A 16,830-nucleotide genomic window follows, 5' to 3' on the forward strand; every position below is an offset into this window, starting at 1 on the left:
TATATTGTTAATCAATTTGAACTAATTGGACATTCATGAATATTTTCATACGTAAATAATATAGATGGAAATTGAATTATTTACGTATATACACGATCGTTTTCATAAATTTGGCACGATTGCAATTCAGTTTAGCATACAAGTGGGATCACGAATGAAGTCATCTGACATCGTAAATTATAATAATCAACAATTTACATTTTATTTCGTACACGTATTCACGATGAAACACGTGTATTCTTTTTTATCCTGGCAAAAACAGGTAAACGATTATTTTATACACGGAGAAATGGGATATACAAGCCATAAATATTCCCACGTGCAACAAACTTATCAATTTGTCAATAATTACGAAACAGAATGGATCGTGCAGCATCTTGTAAATTGCAAACCTCGAGAATTTATGTCACTTTCTTACTTTCTCTAAAAATTTCCTTCGTGCAAGATATATATGCTCGAATATCAGATAAAATTTTTTTTCTTTCCTTTTCGTTATTTTTTTCCCTCTTCTTTACCGCATTAACCACCGTAATTACGCCATTTACGCGTTAAACCTAATTGCAAATCGAGGGAACAGATAGAGAAAGATAGAGAAGAAAATCTTCCGGCAAAATACCGACAAAAAGAAAGCGAGAAAATTTTCTCCATCTCCACCTTAATTAATATGTCTCGTTCCACGGATCATTTGCATACTTTCTGCATAATTACGCTGCATAAACGTTGCGAAAACTAAGAGCTTTGAGCTCTGTGAACCGTGAAAGATAGATCGTTAATATCGACGTTTTTGCTCGTCTCTATCCACTTATTATTCGCTTCTCTTTTTTCTTCTTTTTTTCCATTTCGCGACTGTCAATGAAAGTTACTTCTCAACTTGGTTGAAAAGAAAAGAGAAAGAGGAGAGAGGAAAGAAAGTGCTTTCGAATTTTTGGTTCGAAGCGAGCAACAATTCGCCGCTAAAATTCCCAGATATCGAAAGAGAAATCTGATCGAGGAGGGTGAACGATCTTTTGTTCCGCAGGAATGCGCGTGTTACGTTCAACAGTTTAAAACTTGGAAGCATGCAATTAGAAAGAGAAATCGATACGGCGAGTTTCTGCCAATTGTGAAAAAAAAAAAAAGAAAAAAGGAAAAAATCTGATCGAATTGTTTCGGATTAAGATTTATTCTCAGCAAACTTTCGTCTGGATAATCGGAATTATTGTTTTAATCCCGAAGAAGAGAAAGTGACGATGGGGAAGGAGAAACGTAGATGTTAAGAGTACAGTGACTAAGTAGGATTATTTGTTTTGATTGGAAAACGAGGCTGTCCAAGATTTTCTCATGAGGTGGTTATACGATTGAATTAATATCCTTTGAAAAATACATTCTATGACGTCGATTCATTTCTCTTTTTAACCATTCATTAATCAACTTTGCTCTTTTATCATGCTCATTCATCTCTCTCCATTAAGTTCTTTTTATTAATTTTCCTCCTCGAGATATTTTTTCATTTCAATTTGAGAAGAACAGAACATCTCACCTCGTTTTCTCGAACGATATTTCAGACAAAAATAGTATCAAAAGATGCATATTAATTCCTCGCGAGTGGATGCACGAAGGTCTTTTTAATTCGTTTCAAAACATACTTTTATCCAAAACATTTTTCGTTTAACGATAACAATAATTCCGAGAAAATCACGTCGATGTCTTCTGCAACGATAAATCGAACAACTCATTTTTTCCATACAAGAAAGAAGGAAAAAAAAAATCAGAATCATCGAAATCTCGTTGCATCATCGATTAATCAACCTCGATTAAATCAAAAAAAAAAAAAAAAAAAGGAAAGAAAAAAATTGCCTCACGATCATTCCTTACCTGAAATAATACGTCACACAGCGTAGAATTAATATAATTTCGATCCCACATCGGGTAAACGATCGGATGGTTTATGTAACGAAATTATTCCTCGTTGATCGATATTCGTTCTTTCGTCGGATGCCGATGCAATACGCTTATCAATTAGTATCGTAACGCGTTTCCTGTTGCGAATGCGTGCATAATTACACGCGCACACGCACGCACACACGTGGGAAAGGGTAAAAAAAAAAAAAAAGAAGAAAAAGAGAAGAAAGAAAAAAGTCGAGGGAATGCGGGAAGCGATCGCGAGAAATCGTCGCCGATCGTAACGAGGCCATTGCCGGTTTATTTTCTCGGTTATCTAGGAAACGGTTTCGCGGCAAGTTTTCTTTTCTCCAATCTGTTCTGTTCCTGCGCCACATAAGACGTTGGAAGTGATTTGAGGGAGGGGGGAGGAAGACAGTTTCCTCAGGCTATATGGGAAATCGGTCGGTTTTTCCCGAGAAAACCATGAAGTACCTGGAATTTCTTCGTTCTTCTTCGTTCCAAGCATTCATTAACCGGATAATCCTCGATAATCGTGCAATCGGAGAGTTAAATTTAATGTTAATTGTTGTTAATTCGGGCGAAACAAGTTTAAACTTTTGATTTTTAGAGAAATAAGTAGATCGTGGATATTTATGCGTTTATGCAAAAATTGAAAGTATAAAAACTTGTATATACAGAATACATGCAACTGATATATATATTTAAAAAAAAAAGACACGAAATATTCAAAGTAACATATTTGAAGAATATATCTCTAGTTGAACTTCGTAAAGTTTATCAATAAAGGTGAAGAAAATTTGATTTGTTTTCTATCATATATCAATTTGGATGAGTTTTATGCATTTATCTTTGTGTATTTAATTTTCTCATGGATGTAAATAAAATCTTAAATATCAAGTAAATGTCAAAATTTAACACAATAGAAAAATTAACAAATGACCTTCACCAATGAAACCAAAAAAAAAAAAAAAAAATAGCAAAGAGATAGAATACTTTTTTTTTTTTTATTTCCATTGAGAAATGTTTGATTTATCATTCAAGGTTGTATCAGGTCACGTTTCTCGATACTCACGTCCTGATAAGGCATAGTTTAAGACCACAGGCATGCGTTTCCTGCACCTGTGGTATATGTAACGCGTTGGCCATGGATATAGATACTTAGAATGATGCACGCATACTCGAGCAATTCTGGTCGTCTTGCATAATTGCAAAGCAATGCGGTATGATCTTTCGCGCCTGCCCATTTCGCTTTATATCGTACGATTACACCTCCCTTCACTCTCTCTCCCTATCCCTCGACTTTTTCCACTAGCACCGGTGAAATGTTGTTCGTGTATCGTGCGTAATTCTCAATGTAAATTGATACTTAGAGAATCGCACGAGCTTTATCGTGTCATTATACGAAGATAGCGTGCATCCTGATAATGCGCATCGTGCTTTAATGACCAGTTTTGATTTTTACCTTTGAAATGTACTATATAAATGCATTAAGTTTTTTTAGATTTTTTTTTTTTTTTTTAGATATTTTATTGCGTAAAATAAAATATGAAATTTAAACTTTTAATCAAAAATCGCTCATCATCCGTTCAGAGTTTAATTCGAGCGTGAAATCATATTTTTTTTTCAGGAATTTTTTCAGGATTGTTTTAAAATGTTTTATTGTATTATTAATGTAAATGTATACATATATATATGTTATAATTATATCGTTTGATCGATTATATTTTAATTTCACTTCAAGAATTTAACAATGCATTAAAAGGATGGTTTGTGTACTTCCGTACACTTGTTAAAAAGAGAAAAAAAAATTGCATTGCCATGCAGCACATGTTCACGGACATTACCTCTTTTAGCACTCGTCATTGTTTGCATTTGAATGCAAATTAGTTCGACCGATGCCTTGACGGAACGTCTCGGATACTTTCATCAAAGTCATTCGTAACTTATCGATATCTCTCGCGTAGAAAGAAAAAAATAATATCTCCAATTATTACAACTCCAAAATACAACATTCTCATTTAATTTCCACGAATAATAATTTCTTTTAAAATCGAACGAATCATCGAATTGCAAATGGAAATGCTTTCCAATTAAAACGTAAATTGGCCAATTTGCAAACGATTGTTAATCAATTGAGTTTAAAATAAAAGCTTCGCGAGACGACCTTCGCGCGGGTGAGGCCTTTTTTCTCACTAGAATACGTAATGAGCGTGTTTCCTTAACACGTTCACGTCTAGCGCGCCTATCCGCGCTCTAATTTGCATTAACCGTTGCCTCGGATGCCCGTTAGTAAATCATTAATTTCAATGTCGACTGTGAAACGATTTCCCGATGGAAAATAGAACGTCTCGTTCAACCATGCGAATTTCATGCAGGCTTCGTTAATTCGTGGAAAATGAATGACTAAACCGATATATTTCGATAGGATCTCGTAAGAATTGTAAAAAATGCTATTTTTAACTTTATGATTGTTTAAATGCGTGATGAACTATTATTTTGAATTCAGAGCAAATAAATATACGTATATGGGATCCTTGAGAAGGTATCGTGTACAGAAACGAGTATATTATAAGTGTCAATAAATTTGGTTACCAAGAAGAACATACTGTTCGATTAAAAGATATCTTAATCTTTTTGTTTTAATTTTATATGGCCGCACCATTAATCGATTAATGGTTAAAATTGATTTAGAAGGCAAATTAATTGGCGAGCTGTGCACGTGTACGCAATTTGTATCCGACTTTAATTAATTGTAGTTTTAAAGTCGACGACGACGCAACATTGAAACAATTCCATTATGAATTTACATATGTTTTCTAATCGTAAAGGTTTATGTTAATCGCGCACGAGACTAGGATAAAATTAAAACGCGCAATTCAGTTGATCTTTTTTTTTTTTTTATTAGATTTTCTTTCAATAAAATCTATCTTATTATATTTCTTGTGTTCGCTAAATTTTTATAAATCCATAAATATGTATATATATGTATACTTATATATAATTTAAAAATTTAAAGTCTAAAAATATTTCCTTATTTCTAGAATCTACACTGAGTCACGCTACAAAATGTTCTAACAAAATGTTAACGATTAACAAATATCAATCGTGTACGACGCTCCATATAACTTCGTCATAAAATGCAAGGACAACGATTTTTATTTTATACTATACGTGTAACTATAAGCATCACGAAATAATACTATGAATCATAGCAGTCACGTAGTACATAAAATTATTTCATGAACAAGGGGAATAGCGCTATCACTTAGACTCGTGTATCAATATATATATATATATTTATACTCGCAACGGTATAACATTAAACCGGTCAACAATAATCTTAATGCACGGAAGCGCGATAGCTTATCGAGCGAAAGAATTGCGACGAGGCGAGTGAACGAGCAATGATACAAAAACGAGAATTTTTCATCACATTCCCTCAGCAGCGATTCAGTTTCCCTTGCGGTCCATAAGCTCGCATACCGGATACCTCATAAATCGCAAATTTCTCTGCACTTTCACGCCAGCTTAGTCTCCTCTTATACGAGGTCTCAGTTTCGGGGTCAAAGGCCATACAACTGTGGCCTTGATTCCTCGGGCCATCTTAGTCACGAATGTTTGACGTTTTGTGGTGGAAAGTAAACTGTGTACGGTTAATAGCAATTTCTTTCGTCATTATGTCGAAGACTGCTTTATATATATATGTATCTGAAAGAGAGATTAACTGGCTCGTGATAATTGATACGTTCGTCCGTGGTAATTAGATAGAAAGCTGCGAGCTGTTGTTCCTCGATTTACTCGATTTCATATTCTTTTATATGTTAATTTCCATATTTTTGATCGATCTTTGTTATAATTGTAGATTAGTGAAACATGGAATTTTTTTTTTCTTCCTCGCGATAATTTTATATTCGTATTTTATACTTGATATAGAGAAAAAATTAAACCAGATTTTTATATCATTTATTTTAGTAGATTAATATTATTTTTAATTTAAATTTCAATTTAAGAATATTTTTCCAAGTTTTCACAAGATTGTTGTCATTAGAAATTCGAGTAAACTTTTTGTTGGATTCGAATTTATTTGTGATGTATTTCATCCCATCACTGATCGTTTTTACAGCACAGGAACCATCACGCATTATCAGCCTTTTTATGGTTACTCTCTGTTTAACCCTTCTCGTTATGGAAGGCGATTAAGTTATTAAGAAGGCAATACGTTCCTTCCTTTCCGTATAAACGATACGCTTTTTCTACCATGATTTAATCGGTTAATCCGATTATCCTCTCCTTTACATTCCTTACATCGTTTGAAAGCCTTTTTTTTTTTTTTTTTTTTCGTACCTTTGAAGTTTCGTCAGCACCGGAAACTTGGGGCAGTTAACATTGACCTAAATCATCTCGTTTCTTTTCATAATTGCACACATGATTAATAGTGAAAGCAATGTCGTTAATCGCGATGAAGTTTCGGGAAAGAAGACTTCTTTCACAGCTCGAGAAGTTTCGTCGAAAGAGGAATAGCATTGTGCACTTGAAGTGACGAGGCACATTTTGCAATCTCCTGCCGAGATTTCTTCGATCGAGCAAGAAGTCAATATACCTTTGATGTATTATGTCTACATTCTTATTTATAAAACGATTCTTCTCTTTTTTCTTTCTTTCTTTCTTTCTTTCTTTCTTTTTTTTTTTTTAAATCGCGTAAAAATGAGGGACCGTGAAATTATTGTTCATCGATGATGTTTATTTTCAACGGTTTCTTTTGTTGCGAATAATGCATAGTCATAACTCGAGAAATTATACGATATATAATAGCTTAATCAAAGATATTTTTTAATAAAATTTCTTAATTTTTAAATAGAAATGCGAGTATAGATAAATAAGAGTTTCGAGTATATAGATATTTTTTTTAATAAAATTTTTCAACTTTTAAATGGGGATATATTTTCAAAGTATTCATTCGAAATTTTAGGAAAGGAAATATTAACACGAAATTCTATTAATTCTACTTTTGCTTGCAAAGTTGTTTTTTTTTTTTAACTTAATATTTAAAATATTTAACATTATTCAACTTCTGTGATATCAATCACTTTTTTTAATGAAATTCTAAATTTGATAAATATGCTAAAATAATGATAATTCAACTAGATTTTAAAATCTTTTAACAGGAAGATACGAACAATTATTAAGTTTCATCTTAAGGATATATTTTAAGGAATCCAGATATTAATGCATATATTAAAATTGCATATATTAAAAAATTAAAATTTGTACTAATATATTCAAAATATATTCATGACCTTTTGCATGAAAATCGATACATTTATTAACAATGAGTCATTCTAATATAGCTGCGATACTTGCGAAATGTTTCAATATTTTCTCCAGCAATCCAATACATCTACATCCGAAATATCTAATATTAACTAATTTTCCTCTCTACTTGTTTCACATAAATACGTTACATTCTATTAAATTTATATTAAATTTATTAAACTTCCTAAATTATCGTTAAATTTTCAAGGCCACTTAAACGTTTCATCGCAAGAAGCTTCGTCCTCCAAGCTCAGAGGACAATACTCATCCGCACTGATCCTTTCCAAATTCCCTATATCGGCTCTCGGTTTATAGGACAACTGAGAGACCAAAATGCCTTCCAACGGCTCCTTCTCATCCGCATCCTCCTCGAATTCCCAGAAATCGTCATTAGATACATGATTCCTGATAACCGATTTAAAATCCTTCTCCGTCAACGTGATCGTCTTCACATTTCGCTTCTTGGACGACTTTTTCTCACGTGAAATGTCCCTAGAAACGGTTGCTCTTTTGTCGAATTGAACTCCTTTCATCGAGTTCTTAGACAGCTGGGAGACTGATCGATGACGATCGTCGTTCTCGTGACGAGGTTCGAGGTCACGGTCATTGTGATTAATAGGCTGTCGAGAATCCTGTTCGTTCTCGGACGACTTACTACTTTCCAGCCCCGATTCCACGATCGTTTCTAGGAATGTATTTTTATCGATAGATCCCCCTGTGTCGGCCTCGTTTTCACTGGTGCCACCTGTCACTCGTTGCCCCTCGTCCCATCGAATTGTGTCATTTCCTGCAGCTTCGACCGTCAACGTTTCGTTAAGTTCGAGAATCTCTCGTCGCGGCGCCACTGATGGATCGGGGCGTGGCGTGGTCGAAACGGGATCGATCTTATCGGCCGAGCCACTCTGCACGTCGGATCTCATTCGCGGATTCTTTCGATACTCTTCCTCCAAGTAGCTTCGAAACTGATCCTTGAAGTAGCCGTCGATCATTTTCCACACGCTGGTGCTGTACCAGGTGAGTATACCGATGAGAAAGACGCCACGAAAGATCAATCCCAGCATGATCGTTTATTGAGTGTTATTTTCTTCCTCTTTGCTTGATCGATTGATTGATAAGAATGCGTGTCATTTGACGATTATATATTTTGCTTGTTGAAATATTCATAAATAAATTATTTTTAAGAAGTATTTGCAAATATTTTATGACCTCGAGTATCGATACATGTCGATAGTTGATACATGTATTAAAATTATTTCTGTATCATTACTATCTTTGATTCATGTTACGTGTTACGTCGATACGATTGTGAGTCTAGAGTTTATGTTCTCAGGAAATAAAGGATAATTTGCATTCGTAGTCGTCAAATATCGAATTTTTAATGGAAACGCGAATGGAAATATCGATTGCATCGTTCTCATTGATATATATGGCACATAACGAGAAACATTTTTGTCTCTCAAAATCTGAAGTTGTCATTTACGTTTCATAGTAATAATCTTTGATAATACTGATAATTTCCTGTATTTTCGGTATTCCCATCGTGACGAAGATCATGATAGAATTAGCAACGACAAAGAGTCGCATCGTATCGAAACCATCGCTAGATCTCAGCCACTCGCTGAAACCTTCGTTATACTCGTCTAACGAAACATTTTTCTTCTCTGAATTCTTATCGTTCTTCTTATCATTTTTCTTCTCTGAATCTTTCGTCTCGTTTTGTCGACCCTTTCCACCCTTGTTTTCATTGTTGCCGCGTTTCTTCATCGCTTCTATATCATCTGAAAATTATTAAATTTTGAATGAACGGATGGAACGAGTTAGCTCGAGAAACGAAGGAAATTGGAAATTCTGTTTTTATCCCATCGAGTGAGTTATTCCTGTCAATTCAAGTTTCACGCGAAATATTGTAATCTAATTTTAGATATCGCTTTTCTGGAGTCACAGACATTTTTCGTGTGCCTGTAAGTAAGCACGCCTAAAATACATTGAAGAGTTAAAGGGTTCACGGTAAAAATGGAACTTCAAATATATTTAATTCAGTTCTCGGATATATTTAACTTTCATTATTGAACTAATATCAATATTACGTGACTACTATATTAAATATTGTATTACCTTTCTTCTTTTTTCATTGTTAAATTTGCTTCAGATCGAAACGAATTATTAATAAAAATTTTCCTTTCGCGTGAAAAATAATAATTATACATTACCAAACATTCATCATACCTCCGAAATTAAAACAGAAATATAATTAAAGTATTTATTGAAAAAAAGAATTTCTTAAACCGAATTTCCATCAAATAATATGACATGGAATCAAATACAAAATATAAAAACGAGACGATATTCATTCGACGTATTGAATTTAAAAAAAAAAAAAAAAAGAAAAAACTGCAAATGGACAAAAGAGGAAATGAACAAACTCCCATTATTCATCTTTGTTCTTCAAGCGTGGGTGCAGCTAATTTATTTTCCGGCCTCGCCTACGCACTTTCAACTTTCGACAAAATTAAAAAAAAGACAAAGAAGAAAACAGAGTTCCAGGCGAGACGAAAGGTAGATTATTTTACAAAAATAAATCGATCCGATTTTTACCGATAAGGAAATTTTTCGAGTGACCAAGAAGAAGTGTGAAAAGAGTAGTGGGCGTAGAAATGCTCGTCCTCTCCTGAAAACCATCGGCTGCGTTTCAGATCAGCATTTTCCACGTTGCACGCGCAAGTGAATCACGCGTAATACATGCGTACATCACACGATCACGATCTCGTGTCCTCCCTACGTGTTGGAATGTGTGAAATATGCGCGCTAATGCACGCGAATCGGCTTTCGACATTTCGAAGACAAGACTTAAGGGGGTGGGCGTTACTCGAATCCGGTTCATTTAGCCCGCATCGATTACCCCGAAACTGTCATGCGGATGCATCGACTGTAATTTCGAAATTAGATTGGGGGGATTTGATAGAAAGAGAATTATTATAACGAATTATTATTATAATTTAAAGAATCAAGTTTTTTTTTAAGATATTATATTTTTTTAAGATATTGTATTAATTATTTATTAGGTGGCGTGTAAACACTGATGGAGAGAAGAACGTTTGAAAGATTTAATTTGATGTGAATAATTAGTAGATGAATTTTTGGAAAAAAATTATATCGGGAAATGTGGATTTAAGGCATAAGAAAATTTGAGATGTGGATTTAAGGGTGGATTGGAGGTGACTTCAAATTTTTTCTTCGCCCGAGTTTGAATCTGTTCAAAAGTCTTTCTCACTTCTATCTATAAAGAAGAAAGAAGATTGATAAAGGTCTAGGATATTAAAAAAGGTTAAAGTAGAGAATGTGGACTGAAGATATCAGAGGTGATTCAAATTTATCTTCGTTCAAGTTCGGATTTGCTTAAGAATTTTTCTATTTCTGTTTAAGAAAGATTGATAAATGGTTCGAAACTAGAGTTCGATTAAGAGATTAATGACATTTATTTGAAAATGACTGCTATATAAATATTGAAGTTTTCTAGAAAATTTGAAGAAGTGAATAATATCTATTTGGAAACACATCGTAAAATTAGCGCTGGATGAATGTAAGTACTATTTCGCGCTATTTACATTTAGCTCGTGACACATCCTCGTGGTGATTACTTGCCATGAAACAAAGACGAAAAACGAAATCCATGAAAGAAGAAGTTACGTACGAACGATGGCATCCTTATATTTCTCTAAATTTCAAATTGTTCGATAAATCATAATATTATCTAAATTTTTCATCATTTCTTCTTTAAACTTCATAGAATTATTGTTAAATTCATTGTTTGAAATAATTGAGCAATGATACAAAAGATATTTATTTAAAATAAGAGATCGAAGAATGAGTTTTATTAAACTTGAACATTGTTGAAACAACATAAATAAGTATTAGAAATAAAATTATTTTATGAATCTATAGGAAATCCATAGATTATGTTAATACAGAAATAATGTTCGATCCAAGGTATTAGCACACTATTGGTTAAAATTCCAAAACCCTTTATTATGGCCTTGTTTCTTCTCGAAAACTTGAATCTCTCTATCGAGCCTCTAATTACCGAAGTTTAGTCTTCCATTATTTCTCTTCAAACTTGCATAATGTATGACAAAAGTTGGACAGCCTCTGGCAAAAATAGTTAATTAAGGAACAATTATAAGAATTTTCTTCAGTGTCTGCCATTCGTCATCTTGTCTTCCTTTGATCTTTAACGTTAATCCTTAACGTTGTACAATCGATAAAAAAATAAAAGATGCAAAAATTTCCAATCTACCTTCGGCTTTAATATCATTTACTCTTTTTAATCAAATTTAATTTTATTACGAAATCCGTAAAGAAAACATCCAGCCACTTCAATCCCCAAAATTGCATCCTAAACTAGATCAGCATATTGTAATTGTCTCATGAATAAATATAAGCTTGTTTTCGTATAAGCAGGATGGCAAAGTGCACGCCGATAAATTTTTCTTCCCGGACTTAAAACTGGTTCGCCCTTTCCCTGCTCGGTTTAAACCCGATTTAAACTTAAATGTCCAAAAGTTAGCGTTTGTTGCATCAATGTAAAATCTAATCTAAAAAGTTGTATACTTGAAAGAGATCTAATCCAAAATTATTAACAAATAGATACTTTTTATACCATGATATTATTGTCTTTTTCATCCTTCGACGAGCAAACTTCGCCACCGAAAAAAAAAAAAAAATATCCTTTCAACGATATCCAAACGCCGTGATCATTCCTCATGAATCACAAAATTTATTTTTATGACACGAAACAAAAAAATCGTTTACAGAGATTCACAGAGATTCTCAAAGAAAATCCTCTCAACGATATTCAAACGCGAATCGTAAATCACAAAATTTACCACACGATTCGTGATCAACCAAAACGATATTTCACGATCTCTCGATCATTCTTCATCCCTTTTTTTCTTTCTCCTTCCTCACTCGACGTAGAAGTTAGACGTTGCGTTTTATAAAGTTCACTCGTGAAATTATTCGGATATCGCGCGAGAACTCACCGCGATTAATCAGTCCTCCATCGATCATCGAACCAAGTTCGACGAATCAATCAGCATTTGCACGAAAATTCGAAACTTTTCCACGGATCTTCCCTTCTATCTATTCGATATTCCCGTGTCGTGGCGCACGAAACGATCGTCACCGACTGCTGATTGCCGGTTTTCCTCCTCTGTATCGTGGGTGAATCGATAGGGCTTCTTCACTAAGCTCATTACAAGACTCTTCGAGTTCCTCGATGCTCGCGTATCGTGCGTGGAAAGGTTCGATGTTTCTCGATTGCGGAAAAATTTTTTTTTAGAGGAGATGAAGGATCGAGGATCGACGAGTGGATGTGAATAACAAAATGTCTTCGATTTTTTTTTGATGAAGAAGATTTGTTGTGCAAATGAGATCTGTTTTGTAAATGGAAGAATGATTGTTTTGCAGCATTTATTTCTTTTATTGTATTTCTTCTTTGCGTATTCATAAGAGAAAATTTTACTCGCAAATAATTTACGAGTTATGTGAAATGGAATAAAATTTGAAGAAAGATTAGATTGCATCTTTTTTGGGATAATGATAATTTAGATATTTTTTTTTTTTTCTAATTCCTTTTTTCTAGTACAATGAATTATATTCGATACAGCAGATTTTGTTCTATCAAACGTGCAATAATGATCAATTTGTCGCACACCGATGATCGATTCATGCATTCAAATAGTACGCTATTTTCCATTTATATTCGTGTCGGTTAAAACAAGGAATGCTTCATCAATCATACAAGCTTTATACAATACTTCCTACCAAAGAAATACGAAAAAAATGATGACGCAGCATTCTATCATTCGACACATTGCCGTGACAGTAACTGTTGTTTAACAAAATTTCCCTACGTGAATTTTAACTTGTTAATTATCGATCTTGTGTATTTTTATATTTTTAAATTTTTTACAAATATAATATGAAGTTATTCTCTTATAATCTCGTTATATATATATATTTATATATTTTGTAATTAGTAAATTTTTTATTATATTCATAATTTTTTGTAAAATTTCTTATTGAAAATATGTGACATTATTCTATTTATTTTAAAATTTACTTAAAGGACGCGGAACTTCTTAAGAACGATTGTTCGAAACTGTAGTACTTCGTTATTCAATAACGCTTCGTTAATCCATTATGTATGTCAAATAATTTAGAAGCCAGATAGGTGAATAACTATTTTTTTTTTCTTATCCAAGTTCATCGACTCTGAAATTATTAATGATAAACGTAGAGTATACATAAATGTATTACATAAACATTTCATTAAGTATTGTATAATTATTGAAAAAGGGAAAAAGAGTAATCGTGAAGGAACAGTCTTCATTAATCTTAATCTCAAGGGATTGCTCTTTCTTGAGAAATTGAATTCTGAATACATATTTCGATCTTGGATAAAATTGCATTTGTATTATACAGATTTCTTTAAATATTTCTCTATTTTATAAAAAATATTCATAAACGCTTCGTTCTTTCCTAAAATCAAAATTTTTATCTATATCATAATACATATATATTATATAAATAAAATCAATATGAATATTAAAACAAAGATATTATTTATCTTTCTTAATTTTTCTAAAATATAAGTAATCGCATTCGTTGCATATAAATATGTTTTTCTTTTTTTCACGGTGGGGAAGAAACCTTGTGAAAAGGACATTACGAATACACAGTTACGTGACGAATATTTTAAATCGTGGTCTACTTTTAGTTACGTTGTCTCCGCTCTATCTATCCGTGGCCGTATTTTTTCAACAGAGAGGAAAAGTCTCGGTTAACGGATGAAAAGCTTCCCTTACGGTCAAGAAATACAGTTTATTGGTAATTCTATTGAGAAATTTCCAGGTCGATCGTAACTAATGTACCTCGAACGAAAGAGAGTCCCTCCGGAAGAGTCCTCTTGTGCCTCCGCCATACCCTTTCGTTCTATTTATTTTATATCTAAGGATCACGAGCCAAGGAACATTTCATGAAGTAAGGAGAAATGATCGCATGACGCCCACCGATAATACGCGAAGATCAATAAAAGAGAAAATAAGTTTATTGTTCGTATCTCTCTGTTTATATTCTTCTGTTTATATTCTTATGGTGGATCGAAATTAATGCCACGTGATTTAAGGATTTGGTAATTTTGTCATTTAGAAGATCATATTTGAATATCGATGTAATTATCTTTGGCTATATAATAGTGTTGAACAGAATTAGAAAAAAAAGAATTGGAATATTAGATTAAGATATGTATAATTCAATAAATAAATATGAATAGGATATTTGTGAAAGTGATAAAATATAGAAAGCGTGAAAGAGTTTTTTATTTAATATTAAAAAAAAAATTGGTTAACAAATATACAATAACTTATTTTCAAAGGAAATTAATGTTGATTAAGAATGGAGGATTATTTTATGTAGAAATGAAAAGAGTAATGAAATTCAATTATCAGACAATTTTTTATTTGAATATTTTATAATGTTATAAAAATTGAATTTAACATATTCATGATTATTTACATAAAATATATATTTTAAAATTTATCGTATCGAAAATTTTTCAAAATTGGTACGATTTAATTTAAAATTCGTTTAATGAGCAGCAATGATCAACAATAAGGTAGCTTTGGTATTTCCTGTAAGACGAATGTTAATGATACCTTCGCTTGCCCCTAAAATATTTGGTCTGTCGCAGATAACTGCTTGGCTGCCAGCATAATTCGTAGCACTGACATAGTGGAGGATTCCTGTAAAATTAAGTTTTTTTTTTTCGAACAGTGTTACTTCTTGAACTCGATTATCGAGTTTTATCCCAATTCTCGAGTTAATATTTTCTCAAGCTATACGAAGAATAGGAAATATAACAGAAATAAGGAATCTTACCGTTCTTAACAGACAATTTCAATTCCAAGGAACCTACTGCAGAATTCGGATTATTCAATTCGACTTCCCGGTAAAAAATTTGTTCGTCTGACCGGTGTGAACCGATAGTGAGGTCACCGATGAATCCACTCCGTTCTTCAATGAAAGGATTCTGTATATTTTCGAATGAAAATTAATATAAATATTCTCGAATCAAGCGTTAAATGTAGCTAAATTATTTTGTTACTTAGGAAGAATAAAAGTATTCAAATAAAATTTTTCAAATACAAAGGTTAAATTTATCTAAATATCACGAATATTCTAAACAAAATTACAAAATAATAATAAATTAAAATAGAACATCACAAAAAAGGTCTCATCTGATTTAGAATCTTTCAATCGATGTAAAAGAAAGAGAGAGAATAATTATACGCTTTATCTTTTTTCGAAAGTGAAACATAGATTGGGATGATAATTAGGGTGGACTTACCGATTTAGACTGTTGCACGGCATCTTTGCTGGTGAATTCCAAGTGGTATTTGCTTCTCTGAGAAATATCGATAGAGGAGGCTTGAATCAGTGGCAGGGCCACGACGAGGACAACGGCAATTGTGCGGAACATCTTGGATTACGATTTCACTGTGGCTGTGATTGTGACTGTGCTATCGAGGAGGTGTACGTCTCTTTTATAGAGCGGGCCGAGAGTCCGTCAAGGTGAACGTGACTTATCTGAACGGTTCTTTTGTGATTTCTCCATTGGCTCCTATCATACTCTCCCTCGTAGAATACAAATAAGGGAAATGTTCCCGGGTAAAACGTCAACGTTTTATATGTATACGCTATACGTCTTATGACAGCGCATTATTATTAATTATGAATTTTCCTTTCTTTCTTTCTTTTTTTTTTTTTGATTCGTATCGTCAAATTTTTTAGAGTATTTCATTTTTGTCAATTTTCATAATAAATTTATTTTTGTGCTGATATATTTTTGAAATATTATTTTTTGATCAAAAAGTTTTGTTATTAGTTTTTAAGAATTTTTTTTCAAATTTCAGATATATTTATATTGATTTTTGTATTTTTTTTTTTTTTAATTATTTTATTGATCCTAGAAAATTATACTGTAGATTGATTTTAATCTTCTGTATCCTTTTTTCTGATTCGAATATTCTGAATTAAAATAACCTCATTAAAATTTATCAAGTATTATATAAACTATATAAATTGACATTATATAAAAATAAAATTCAAATTATTATTGTTACATACGATGCACCAATATCAATTGAAAAGAAGAAGACGAGATTCATGATATTCGCAGAATAAAATAATTTTTATTAATATTATTTTAATTTACAATTAATATTATTTGCGTAAAAATTAAATAAGATAAATACTATTATATAATAAAATAAAATTTTCATCAAAATGTTATTGTTTTTTATTTTATTTTAAAATTATGATTACGCGTTTTTTTTTTTAATGAATTTTTAATAAATTTGTTTGTTTGTAAGTTTATATAGGTTTCGTAATATCAGTGAGGATAGAATAAGATTTCGTAAAAAGGAAAGGAAAGGAAAAAATAACGATAAGATTGTTCGAGAAAGCGAAAACGAGATAAAAGAATTATAAATATTAAAATATTTTTCAATATATATTTTTTATTAAATCAATTTCTATTTATTTATTAAATCAATACGTATGAAAATTTTTTTT

The 16,830-nt window shown here is 32.2% G+C and overlaps 4 protein-coding genes across 4 annotated transcripts in view; 1 reads left to right on the top strand and 3 right to left on the bottom strand.

Annotated features, from left to right (window-relative positions):
• Positions 1–16,830, top strand: part of LOC100577492 — a 94,796-nt gene that overhangs the window by 4,317 nt on the left and 73,649 nt on the right. The gene's annotated exons all lie outside the window — the stretch shown is intronic.
• LOC102656583 lies at positions 6,203–8,290 on the bottom strand. Its single transcript, XM_006562683.3, has one exon. The coding sequence runs from the start codon at positions 8,256–8,258 to the stop codon at positions 7,401–7,403; it is 858 nt and encodes a 285-aa protein (XP_006562746.2). The 5' UTR covers positions 8,259–8,290; the 3' UTR covers positions 6,203–7,400.
• LOC724717 (putative E3 ubiquitin-protein ligase protein PFF1365c) lies at positions 8,452–12,397 on the bottom strand. The gene is made up of 2 exons (XM_001119946.4): positions 12,237–12,397; positions 8,452–8,975 (listed from the first exon to the last, which is right to left on the bottom strand). Exons 1-2 carry the CDS (start codon positions 12,262–12,264, stop codon positions 8,674–8,676), a joined length of 330 nt encoding a protein of 109 aa, XP_001119946.2. The 5' UTR covers positions 12,265–12,397; the 3' UTR covers positions 8,452–8,673.
• LOC100577527 lies at positions 14,827–15,795 on the bottom strand. The gene is made up of 3 exons (XM_003250091.4): positions 15,605–15,795; positions 15,136–15,286; positions 14,827–14,999 (listed from the first exon to the last, which is right to left on the bottom strand). Exons 1-3 carry the CDS (start codon positions 15,734–15,736, stop codon positions 14,845–14,847), a joined length of 438 nt encoding a protein of 145 aa, XP_003250139.1. The 5' UTR covers positions 15,737–15,795; the 3' UTR covers positions 14,827–14,844.

Source organism: Apis mellifera, linkage group LG4 (assembly GCF_003254395.2).
Source record: "Apis mellifera strain DH4 linkage group LG4, Amel_HAv3.1, whole genome shotgun sequence".
Lineage (NCBI taxonomy): Eukaryota > Metazoa > Arthropoda > Insecta > Hymenoptera > Apidae > Apis > Apis mellifera.